The sequence below is a fragment of the Trichechus manatus genome, unplaced genomic scaffold (assembly GCF_000243295.1).
Source record: "Trichechus manatus latirostris isolate Lorelei unplaced genomic scaffold, TriManLat1.0 scaffold00089, whole genome shotgun sequence".
Taxonomy (NCBI): Eukaryota; Metazoa; Chordata; class Mammalia; order Sirenia; family Trichechidae; genus Trichechus; species Trichechus manatus.
In genome coordinates, this window is record NW_004444025.1 from 4,338,465 (window position 1) to 4,349,560 (window position 11,096).

Genomic DNA, 11,096 nt, shown 5'->3' on the forward strand with positions numbered 1-11,096 from the left:
GCTTCTATGACACTGTCCATTTCTGAAATCTTGTTGTTTATCTTTTGGATTTCTAATTGTTGTTTTTGTATGATTTCTAGTTGTGAATTTATTTTGACATTTTGTTCCTGAATTATTTTCCTGAATTCTTCCATTTTTTGTCTGTATTTTCCATGAATTTGTCTGTCTTTTCCATGAATTTGTCTATTTTTTCCTTATTTTTGTCTGCTTTTTCTTCAACTGTTGGATAGTTCTGAATATTAGAGATTTGAATTCCCTGTCAGGTAATTCTAGTGACTTTTCTTCTACCAGAAAGTAATCTGATGCTTTATTTTGGATGCCTACTGGATCCATCCTGCCCTGTTTTTTTATTTTTTGATATTGTCTGCTGTCTTCGGGACATTCAGTAGTTATTTTCCTCGTTCATTGATTGTAGATTTGTTTGTTTCATCCTGGTTTTTTGTTTTATTTGATTATGTCTGAGCAGGTGGGCTGTGCTTTCTTTGTTGTTTGCTCAACTGTAGGCATGATACTTTTCACCTCCTTCTCCAATGGGAAGGGTCAGTCATTCAGGTATAGTGCAGCAGGGCAGGTCCAGCTGAAGGGGAGTTACTGGGACGGGTTGTTTGTGGCACATACTAGGGCTGACAGGCAGGCCCGGAATCAGTGCAGGGCAGGTTCTGGTAGGCCATACCTGTGCTGCTCGGGGGTGTGATGTTCAGTGCATGGTATAGGTAGGCAGGAAGGAGGGGGAAGATTTTGATGTGTAGAGCTAAGATGGGTATGGGAAAGAGGAGAGAGAAACAGGAGCCAAAAACAAGCAAAGAAATAAACAAAGAAAAGAGTGCTAAGGGAGTTGCTGCTGGAGTGGAGATATGAGAAACCGAGAAATGGGAAAAACAAAAAGGAAAAAAGAAGAAAAACAAATAAATAAATATTACAGCAAAGAAAAGAAAAGCCCCTAGGGATCCCGTTGGTGTGGTTGTGAAGACCAGTGAAGTGGCTCCCAGGCCTCGAAGTACAGCCTGGCCAGACGGGGTATAGATGTTACACAGCGCCAGCTATTCAGGAGACAGGAAAAGAAGGTAAGTATAGAGAGACGAGAAACTGAGAAATGAAGAAAGACAAAAAGGTAAAAAAAGAAAAGAAAAAAGAAATGCTCCCAGGGATCCCACTGGCATGGCTGCACAGACCAGGAAGTGGATCCCAAGTTAGACAGTACAGCCCAGCCAGAAGGTGCTCCTAAGCCTCGAAAATAAAAAGAAAACAAAACAAACAAGAAAAAGCCCTGGGGATCTCACCAGCGTGGTAGCGTGGACAGGGGAAGCAGATCCCCAGTCAAACGGCGTTTCACAGCCTTTCAAGAGGAAGCAAAGACGACACAGGGAGCCAGGTGTTCAAGAGAAAGGAGGGGGAGGTGGTGAGAGGCACAGAAGAAACCAAAAGAAGTGGAAAAAAGCAACACTGGCAACAAACAAATGGCACAATGGGAGCTAGCCAGTGTGGACAGGGTGAATCCAAGAGGCACAGGGCTGAAGCTGATGCCAATGCCTCTCAGCCAAGAGACTGCGGCCAGCAGGAAGCAGAGGAGGCCAAGCCCAGGGGGGGGGGGTTGGGGGAGAAGGGTAGGCGGTGGGAAAGCAGATATTGCTCATTAACGGTTGTTCTGTCTTCTGCTGGGAGCTCCGTAAAGCTGCTGTCCCGCACTCCCTATCCACTGATCTCCAATGTGAGCAGGGCAAATCCAAGCGGCATGGACCCTGCACTGGCTGGTGGAGCAATCGCAGCCAGCTAGGAATCAGAGGAGGCAGAGCAGGGAGGAGAAGGATGGGGGGTGGGAAAGCGTATATCACTGGCTACTGGGTGTTCTGTCTCCTGCTTGGAGCTCCTTGAAGCAGCTTTCCAATACTCCCTGTCCGCTGATCTCCAACAGGAGTCCAATATGGCGACTCCATGCTGCATTAGTTAATAGGGGACTTTCGCACATATCTCTCCTTGCTCTCTGTTCTCTGTCAGTTTCCCTTCAGTGCTTGGCTAAGTTCTCTATCTCTTTATTTGACACTTAGGGTTCCAGGATTGACATTTGCCTCTGTTTTAGTCAGTTTTTCGGGTCTTTGCTGTGGAGGGATGGCGTGGTGGTTGTCTATAGCACCATGTCGGTAGTACCTCCTGTTACAATCCTTTTTATTTCAGTTGTGTCTGTTATAAAGTCCCCCATATCATTTCTTATTTGGGTTATTTGCTTCTGCTTCTGTTTTGTCAGTTTGGCCAAAGATTTGTCAATTTTGTGGTGCTGATGTTTTCTTTGTTCCTCTTACTCCCTTGTGCTGCGTTCCTTTTTTTATGGATTGTCTTTTCTTTCATTTTATAGAATTTGTGTTTACTTAGACTTTATGTTATTGTTTTTTATTCTGATGAGTAGATTTGTTAGCTTTCTTTGTGGTTACCTTGAAATTTACCCTTATCTTTCTAAGTTTGTACTAGTCTTTTATTACTTGATAGTACCTTTACATCCTCTCTATTTGAAAGTTCTATACCTACACCATCTATTTCCCTTTTATTGTTTTGACCTTGTCGTCTTTTATAGATTGATGTCTCTGTTTCCCTGTTTTAAGTCTTTTAGCTTTGTTTTATTATTGAGAGTTCTTTACCTCTGTTGATATCTAGCTGATGTTGTCCTGTGTCCTAGACTCAGGTTGTTGTCTGATGTTGTTGGTTCTCTAACTGAAGGGCCCCCTTTAATAGTTCTTGTAAGTTTGGTTTGGTTTTTACAAATTCCCTTAATTTCTGTTTATCTGTAAATATCCTAATTTTGCCATCGTACTGAGAGAGAATTTTGCAAGATATATTATTCTTAGCTGGCAGTTTTTTCTTTCAAGCTTTTGTGTATTAATCCCATTGCCTTCTTGCCTGCATAGTTTCTGTTGAGTAATCAGAATTTATTCTTATGGTTTCCACTTTGTAAATGATTTTTTGCTTTTCTTGAGCTGCTCTCTGGATTCTTTCTTTGTCTTTGGTTCTGGCAAGTGTGATTTTTATGTCTTCGTGGCTTTCTTTTGAGGTCTATCCCCTATGGGGTTCATTGAGCTTCTTGGATGGCCAGCTTTTCTTCTTTCATGATATTTGGGAAGTTTTCTGCTAGCAAATCTTCAACAACCTTTTCTGTGTTTTCCATTTTCTCCCCCTCTTCTGGAACTCCAATCATGCACAAATTTTTGCTCTCGATTGTGCCCCACATAATTCTTAAGTTTTCTTTATTTTTCTTCATTCTTCACCCTGATTTTTTCCTCAGGCAAAGTGATGTCCAGGGATTGTCTTCAATCTCGCTGATTCTATCTTCCATTGTTTCAAATTTGCTCCTAAAACCGTCTATTGAGTTGTCCGTTTCTGAAATTTTGTTATCTTTTGGATTTCTACTTGCTGTGTTTGTATAATATCTAATTATTTATTTTGATGTTTTGTTCTTGTATTATTTTCCTGAATTCTTCTACTGATTTGTCTATGTTTTCCTTGATTTTGGCTATGTTTTCGCTGGTTTTGTCCATGTTTTCTATGATTTTGTCTATTTTTCTTTGGTTTTGTCTGTGTTTTCCTTGATCTTTTTCCTAATCTCTTGGAGAGCCCTAAATACTAGTCTTTTGAATTCCATATCAGGTAATTCCACTGCCTTTTCTTCTACCAGAGGTCATATGTTTATTTATTTTGCTCACTTGCTGGAGCCATCTTGTCCTGTGTTTTTAAATGTTTTGATATTGTCTGCTCTCTCCGAGACATTAAAGTATTATTTTTTGTATTTATTGATTGTGTGTTCTTTTGTTTCTTCCTGCTTCTTTGTTTTGTTTATAAGTCAGGGCAGGCAGGCTGGGCATGCTTTACTACTTGCTCATCTGTGGGCACAACAGCTGTCATCACCTTGTCCGTGTGGGCAGGGCAACAGCAAGCAGGGTGAGACTGATTCACTGTACCCTGGTTTGGCAAGTTGGCTGAGGTTGGACTGAGCAGCTGCCGTCTGCCTCCTAGTGTCTATCCAGTGATGTAAGAGCATTCACAGCCCCTCATGAAAGAGGTGGGGGTGTTGGAAGCAGAGTGTATGGGCTCGCTTCTCTCTGTTCAGCTGCTGTTCAAGTGACAGGAGAGGGGCAGTGCAAGCTGGGTGTGGTGGCAGGCCTGAGTGGAAGATACTGTAACTATGTGGCACCCTGAGGGCCAGCAGGAGGCGGGGGGGGGGGTTGTGTACTAGGGCTAAGTAGAGGGAACAAAGCAAAGAGAGAGAAAGAAAATAAGAGGAAAAATAGCTGGTGAGCCAGTGGAAGGTGGGGTGAGGTGTCATACAGAGCTAGGTGGCAGGGAGAAAGAAAAGGCATAAAGAGGGAAAAAATGACACAGAAGTTGCCAGTGGGTTGTAAAATATGAGGCAGAAATTTCAAAGCCTTGAAAATTTTAGTTTTTACTATATTATATTGCATAAAATATAAAGATATTGCTGGGTTGCCATAGTTCTCCTTACTGCCTTATATAGACTTAAAATTGTGTATTGCATAATGTACTGGGTGTAATGTACATTATGATTAATTGATTTAATATTGTTGTTAGGATGACACTTATGAAGAGTCAGTCTTCAAGTCCAGTATAGCATGCTTTTTGTGGGAAAATCAAAAGACTTAAATCATTTAGTCATGCAGTCAGAGTGTAAGAGCAGAAAGGGGCAATCAGGAAGCCAGCTGACCCTGCTGAAGTTTGGGTTAAAGAAAGGCCGGGGAGAGGAGACAAGACCAGCTAAGATGCAGTTAGAAAAACTCCTCAGGGTAGCACAGGGTTGAAACAGAAGGACTGACTCTATATAAACAATGTTTGTAGTTTGGCAGAGACCAAATTGAAAAAAAAAAAAAAAGAAGAAGAATGTGCTGCTCTTACATCTGAGATGATAACAAAAGTTGTGATATCATTCCTGGCTTGTATACACATGTATTATTATAGCATTCTAACCTGCAGAAAAGTGAGTAGGAACTAGTTCACCACAAAAAATCCAGAAACGAAACCTGATATTGTGATTTTTACTGACCTCTGCAATGTGGAGGAAAGTTTTTCAGGTGACACTTAGCCTGGAAGATATTAGCTTCCTGCCAAAAGCCAGATGATCTATAGAACCCGCCAGTGCCCCAAATTAGGGATAGCAATCCCAGGTAGGAAGCAGCTGCTCCAGGCATTTTATGAACAGTCTATCGGGGTGCCTGGGCTTCCTTAGCTGTCAGCCTCAGACAAACCTGTGGAGCAGTAAATTAGGAACAGCAGCTGTTAGGGCTATAAAAATCCAGTACGTGCTCAAAATCTAAGTTCTGAGCAATTGCAGTGAGAAACACTCTAAAGTTAGACTGAAACAAAGAAGTGGCCATTTTGATTTGGACCATTATGGGACAAGGACGGGTGAGGGATGAGGAAGAGGTCCACTGAAAGACAAGGAACTGGGAGAAAGAACAGAAAATAGATTGAGGAGATCTTTCCCAAAATTACACACCACTAATCAGCCAGTGAAACCCTGTGATCACAACGGTGTGATCTGCAAGCAATCATGGGGTTGGTGGAGAACTGGGAAGCATTTTTTCTCTTTAAGCATGAGTTCACCAAGAGTCAGGGACGACTAGATGGCATCTAACCACAACAACAACAAGGAATTCATCAGGGCTCTGGTGAGAATGGGCACGAGTTAATGCCAGAGATGCTTGTACCGTAGCCCCCCGTCCACGGTTTCACTTTCTGTGGTTTCAGTTCCGCAGGATCAACCGCGTTTCGACCTTTTGGAATCATGAGGCACCTCTGAGTGAGTCCTAACCTCCATCCTTTAAGTTAGTAGTCCGGCGCTTAATGGATTGCGCACCCCCCAGGGCCTCCAACATAATCCAGTGTAGGCCTGAACCTACATGAATTATATGTGGTTTATTGCAAATACACCTAGCCATGCTCGGTGAATCTTTCTGTTGTCATTATAAAACTCTGGGTAAAGGAACCCTTATGGCATTGTTGATGAAAGCTAACGGGGGCAGGCAGATCTTTGGAAACAATTACTGTCAAAATGCCAGGACCAAGGGGCCGAGAGGGGCAGGGCTGATAAGCAGCATCCCCTGCAGCATGTGCCAAAAAGACCAAGTTCTGAATGTGCCACAGGATGGGAAGAAGACCATCCAACGGCTCCCACTCAGTCGCTCAGAGGTCAAGAGGACCTATTCCCACGCCAAACAGTGATGCCCAGCAGTCTGTGAATTGCTCACGAAAGAAGCCACATAAACACCTTACAGGAAGGCTAACTCGCTGCCATCATCTCTGTTAGATTCCTACCTTGCTTCAAAGACCTAGGACTGCTTGATTTCACTTCATTAGAGCAGAAAAATGTGTTCTTCAGTTAAAGATGAAGAAAGATAAAGATGAAGAAGCTATACACACTCAAGATGATCAGACAGACTGAGGGCTGTGCACAAAGGCTGGGCATCACCCAATGAGAAGCAACAAGGCAGCAAAAGTTCTGGACTCTGTTAAAACCAACTGCCTTACTCTCGAGCTCTACTCTTCATGCTGGTGGCCAGTCTAATATTTATCAAAGTTCTGATCTTCATCTTTAATGCCTAAGAGGCAGAGGACACAGTTTAAGAACCAGAGCATTCCTTCCATTTAATTGACACTGAATAACATAACGTGCATCAACCACAGCACTAATAAATTGCAATTTGGATGGAAACCATGTGCCAGGCATCATGCTTAGTGCCTGCTTTGTGTTCTCATTGCTAATCCTCAAGACGTAACAGTAATAATACTGAACACATATAGTGCTGGCTACGTGTCAGACCTGTTCCCAAAGCTTTACAAATATTAACTTCTTAATGTTCACAACAGCCTTGTAAGGTAGATATTAATATTTCATAATAAAGAAACCAAGCTCGAGGTTAAGGCACTTGCCCAAGGCCACACACAGCTCGTAGGTTGCAGAAGCAGCATAGAAGCGCAGGTGACCCTGTGAAGCAGGCACTCTGAGCACTGCCTTGTGGAAGACGGGAAAACAGAAGTGTAGCGAGATAAACTCATGCGCCCACAGTCACAGAGCTCAACCCAAACCAGAGGCAGGATTTGAAGCCATGTCAACCTGACTTCAAAGACTAAGCCCCCAACCACTCTCCTTTACTGCCACAGGTTGTTGTGTTGTTGTTAGCTGTTGTTCAGTCGACTCAACTTAGGACGACACCGTGCCCAAGGGAAGGATGCGCTGCCTGGTCTGGTGCCAACCCCATAATCAATTGAATATCAGACTGTTGGGATCAATAGGGTTTCATTGACTGATTTTCAGAAGTAGATTGCCAGGTCTTTCTTTCTAGTCCATCTTAGTCTGGAAGCTCTGCTGAAACTTGTTCAGCGTCACAGCAACGTTCAAGCCTCCACCGACAGATGGGTGGTGGCTATGCATGAGGTGCATTGGCTGGGAATTCAGCCCAAGTCTCCTTCATGGAAGGCAAGACTTCCACCACTGAACCATCAGCCCTGCCTGCCACAGGTAGGGCCAGCAAATACTTTTTCTTTGTGTTAACGTTTACCTTATAAAGCTGTACTATTATTGCCTAAAGAATTTGAGGAAATAGGATTACCACATAATAAATACATGCTCGATTTCCGAATAACTCAACAGCCTCCATGGAAAATAATATCTGAATTTTCAGATTTTACTTCTAAAATCACTTGTGCTCTCTTCTGCTTCAGAGGAGACTGTATGGGCTCATGCCTCCAGCCACATCACCGAAAGGAAATAAAACAAAGTTTCTGAGAAGCCACTGTCTACATATCCTGGATTACCTGCTTCAAGACATTCTCACCACAGTGGATTCTGAGAGTCTGTGACTCCTGGTTTAGCTCTGTGAATTATGTCCCGCACAGGCTTCTTCTTTCACACCACTCATGTACAAGGCAGCGCTCAGAGAAGGGAAAGTCGTGTGAATGTCTCAGCATAAGTGACTCCGAATGTGGTCTGAAGTCAAACACAAACACTTTTGGATTGTCCATGGCTTCATTGTCTCCACACCTCTTCCCTCATACATTAGAGGGTCTAAGAAGGAGTAGTGGTAGTGGGAACATTTATTCACACATTTACCATTCTGTAAAAATAAAATCTTATTACTTCTCAATGGCAAACCAAGCATATGATATTTCCTATGGAAGCAAATTCACAAAGAATTAAATTAGAAAACAATATACTATGAAAAGCACAAATTTAAGAGCAATACCTTGATGTGAAAGCCGGACTCAATATTTGATTTGTTGATAAAATCATACTTAGGTATTCCCCAACCAATTTCACCAACATAGTTGTGTTTATATTTTGCTGGTAAGCCTCTGTGTGGGTCAGGTCTCCATAAATATCTGAGATCTCCAGTTTTTTCTGACACCGGACGCTTTTCTCCTATGTAGGAAGAGTGCTGATGAATTTTAGGTAGGTGATCCTTTATATAATCTGGGCCTTAGAAAGAAAAAAAAAACATAATTAAAAAAAAATTCTCCAAACTTTATTCTAAGATGTTTTTGTTATTTTAATGGTGGAAATAGTAATAGCTAAGGATTATACAGTACTTAGTGAGTTCTAGGTGTTGTGCAAATATTTACCACACTACGCTGCTAAGTTTGAATCTACCCACAGGTGCCTCAGAAGAAAGGCCTGATGATCTACTTCCAAAAATCAGCCATTGAAAACCCTATGGAGCACAGTTCTACTCTGAAACACATGGGGTTGCCATGAGTTAGGATTGACGTCACAGAAACTGGTTTGGTGGTTTTTGGTTTTGTTTTACTGTGTTCTAGGTGCTGTTGTAAGCCTTTTAGACATGTTAATCTAAGTAATCCTCACAGTAACCAAGTGAGCTAGGTAGTATTATTTTCCCCAGTTTATAGACAGGGAAAATGAGGCACAAAAAGATTGGTTACTTGTCCAAAGCCACAGCTAACAGTTTCTTCATAGCCAAGCAGGCTGCCTCAGAGGTTGGCCTCTTCTTTGCCACGCTAAACTGCTTTTTTTATAATCACCTTAACATAGATGTGTTGTAGACACTCAAATTCCCCCTTGTGCCACATTTGCGGGATGTAGGGCTCCAGGCATTGGAGTGGTTTATCTAAATGAACAAAGTCTGAAATGAGAAAGAGAAACTCCCAGAATGTATTAAAGCCACTGGAAAATGGGGAAGACTGTTAGCTGAGAAGGCAGCTTAAAACAGAAGATGGCCAAAGGCAGGGTGTAGATACTGATATTTAAAGGCAAGACAATGAACAGAAAATAGTCAATGTCCTAGAAGTGGGTGAAACAAGCAAAATAAAATTGATGATGTGAACATGAAGGGGAACAAAGACTTTCTGGAAGAATGGTTCTGGTTAAAAATCAACAATAAAGCTCCTGTTCCAGGAAGAGTTCAAAGGACACGAAACCAAAATGGGTACAGGACTGTACGGTATTAGGGATGCAAAGGAGGAATGTGATTCCTGTTACCAAACCATGGCCAAAGACCTTGGAGGCAGAGCTGTGCTTTCGTCATGATGTCACCCGGGCCCCTCCTGGCCCTGTGGCCCCCTTCATCCTGCCCTTGGATCAGGGAGCCCACTATTCACAGCGAGCACGGGTGGGCTCGGGTTTGACCTGCTGCCCCTGCTGCACCCACCAGCTACTCTGATGGAACAGTCTACATGGTAACAAGTCTTCCCCTTAGAAGAGGAGTCTAAGCTTTCCAAGGAAGTTGAAAACATGAGACCTTGCTCTTTAAAAACACAGTTTTGGCAGGTGTTTTCACAGCTTCCTAATCACCATCACTCCCAGTGATGCACTGAGTATGCACTGAGTGGCTAATTTCCCCTGATGAATACACTGTGGCTGCAATTTTATTTGCTTCAGATTTTCACTTGGGTATAACTACTTTGGTAAAGTATTCAATGTCCAAGCATTGAAAACTGTTTTCTCTCTCAATATGACAGGTGCTGAGGTCTCATCTACACATCTCCTGTCATAAGGAGAAATGTGCAGTCTCCTCTAAGCAGTGTGTACTATGGAAGAACGGTGTTACTGCATTGGTCTTTTTGGAACTTCAGTGTATGCTTAGACCAGTGATATCCCAAATGTATTTCATCAAATGCTGCTTCTGTCAGTGTACCATGAATTTAGGGGATGGGAGGTGTGTGCTACATAGTCAAATATATTTGGGACACTGCTTTAGATATTCACAGTATATGGAGGCAAATTAAGCAAATTAAAAGGTCTGGGAAGTTCAGTGATAAATAAACCTGTTTGCAATTATGCAACACAGTGTTTCCCTAACTTCTCCTTTTTTGCCCTTAACTTCTTTAAACATGGATCTTTTTTCCTTCCTGGATCACATATTCACATCCTCCAGACTCTGAAAGATTTTCAGGAAATATTGACCCTTTCTGTACAGTGCTTCAGTTATCTTTAAAGCTTTGTCATCACCACGTACTACAATAAATGTGACAGCAGATATATATCTGCAACTAGTTCCTTAGTCACTCTGTGTACTGCCATAAATTTTTAAAAAGAGCTGGAAACTAGACATCTGGGTCAACCTCAGTTTGAGAGTGTATAATGGATTGAATTGTGTCCCCCCAAAAGATACAAGTGTGAACTTGTTTAAAAATAGGATCTTTCAAGATGTTATCAGTTAATGGTGAGGTCATATCAGAATAGGCTAGGTCCTAATGCAATCTGAGTGAGTCCTTACAAAAGAGCAGAGACACAGAGAGACAGATAGAAGAAGGACAGCCATATAAAGATGCATCTACAGACCAAGGAACCCTTGGGGCTACTGGAAACTGGGAGAGACAAAAATGATCTTCCCCTAAAATCTTGAGGGAACGTGGCCCAGCTGACATGTTGCTGTGGACATCTAGTCACCAGAATGTGAGACAAGAAATTTCTGTTGTTTAAAGTCACCCACTCTGTACAAAAATCAGTTGGATTCTCCAAAACGTTGAGATAATTCAAAGTATCTTCTCTGACCACAATGCCATCGAGGTAGAAATTAACAATAGAAAGAGCAAGGAAAAAAAATCAACTACTTGGAAACTGAATAATACTCTGCTTACACATC

General features: G+C 42.2%; 1 protein-coding gene across 1 annotated transcript in view; it reads right to left on the reverse strand.

Annotated features, from left to right (window-relative positions):
- Positions 1–11,096, reverse strand: part of SPMIP2 (sperm microtubule inner protein 2) — a 174,485-nt gene that overhangs the window by 86,341 nt on the left and 77,048 nt on the right. Inside the window, exon 2 of the mRNA XM_004382066.2 lies at positions 8,241–8,473. Within this exon, the coding sequence (XP_004382123.2) occupies positions 8,241–8,473 (233 nt within the window). The remainder of the gene's footprint in view (positions 1–8,240; positions 8,474–11,096) is intronic.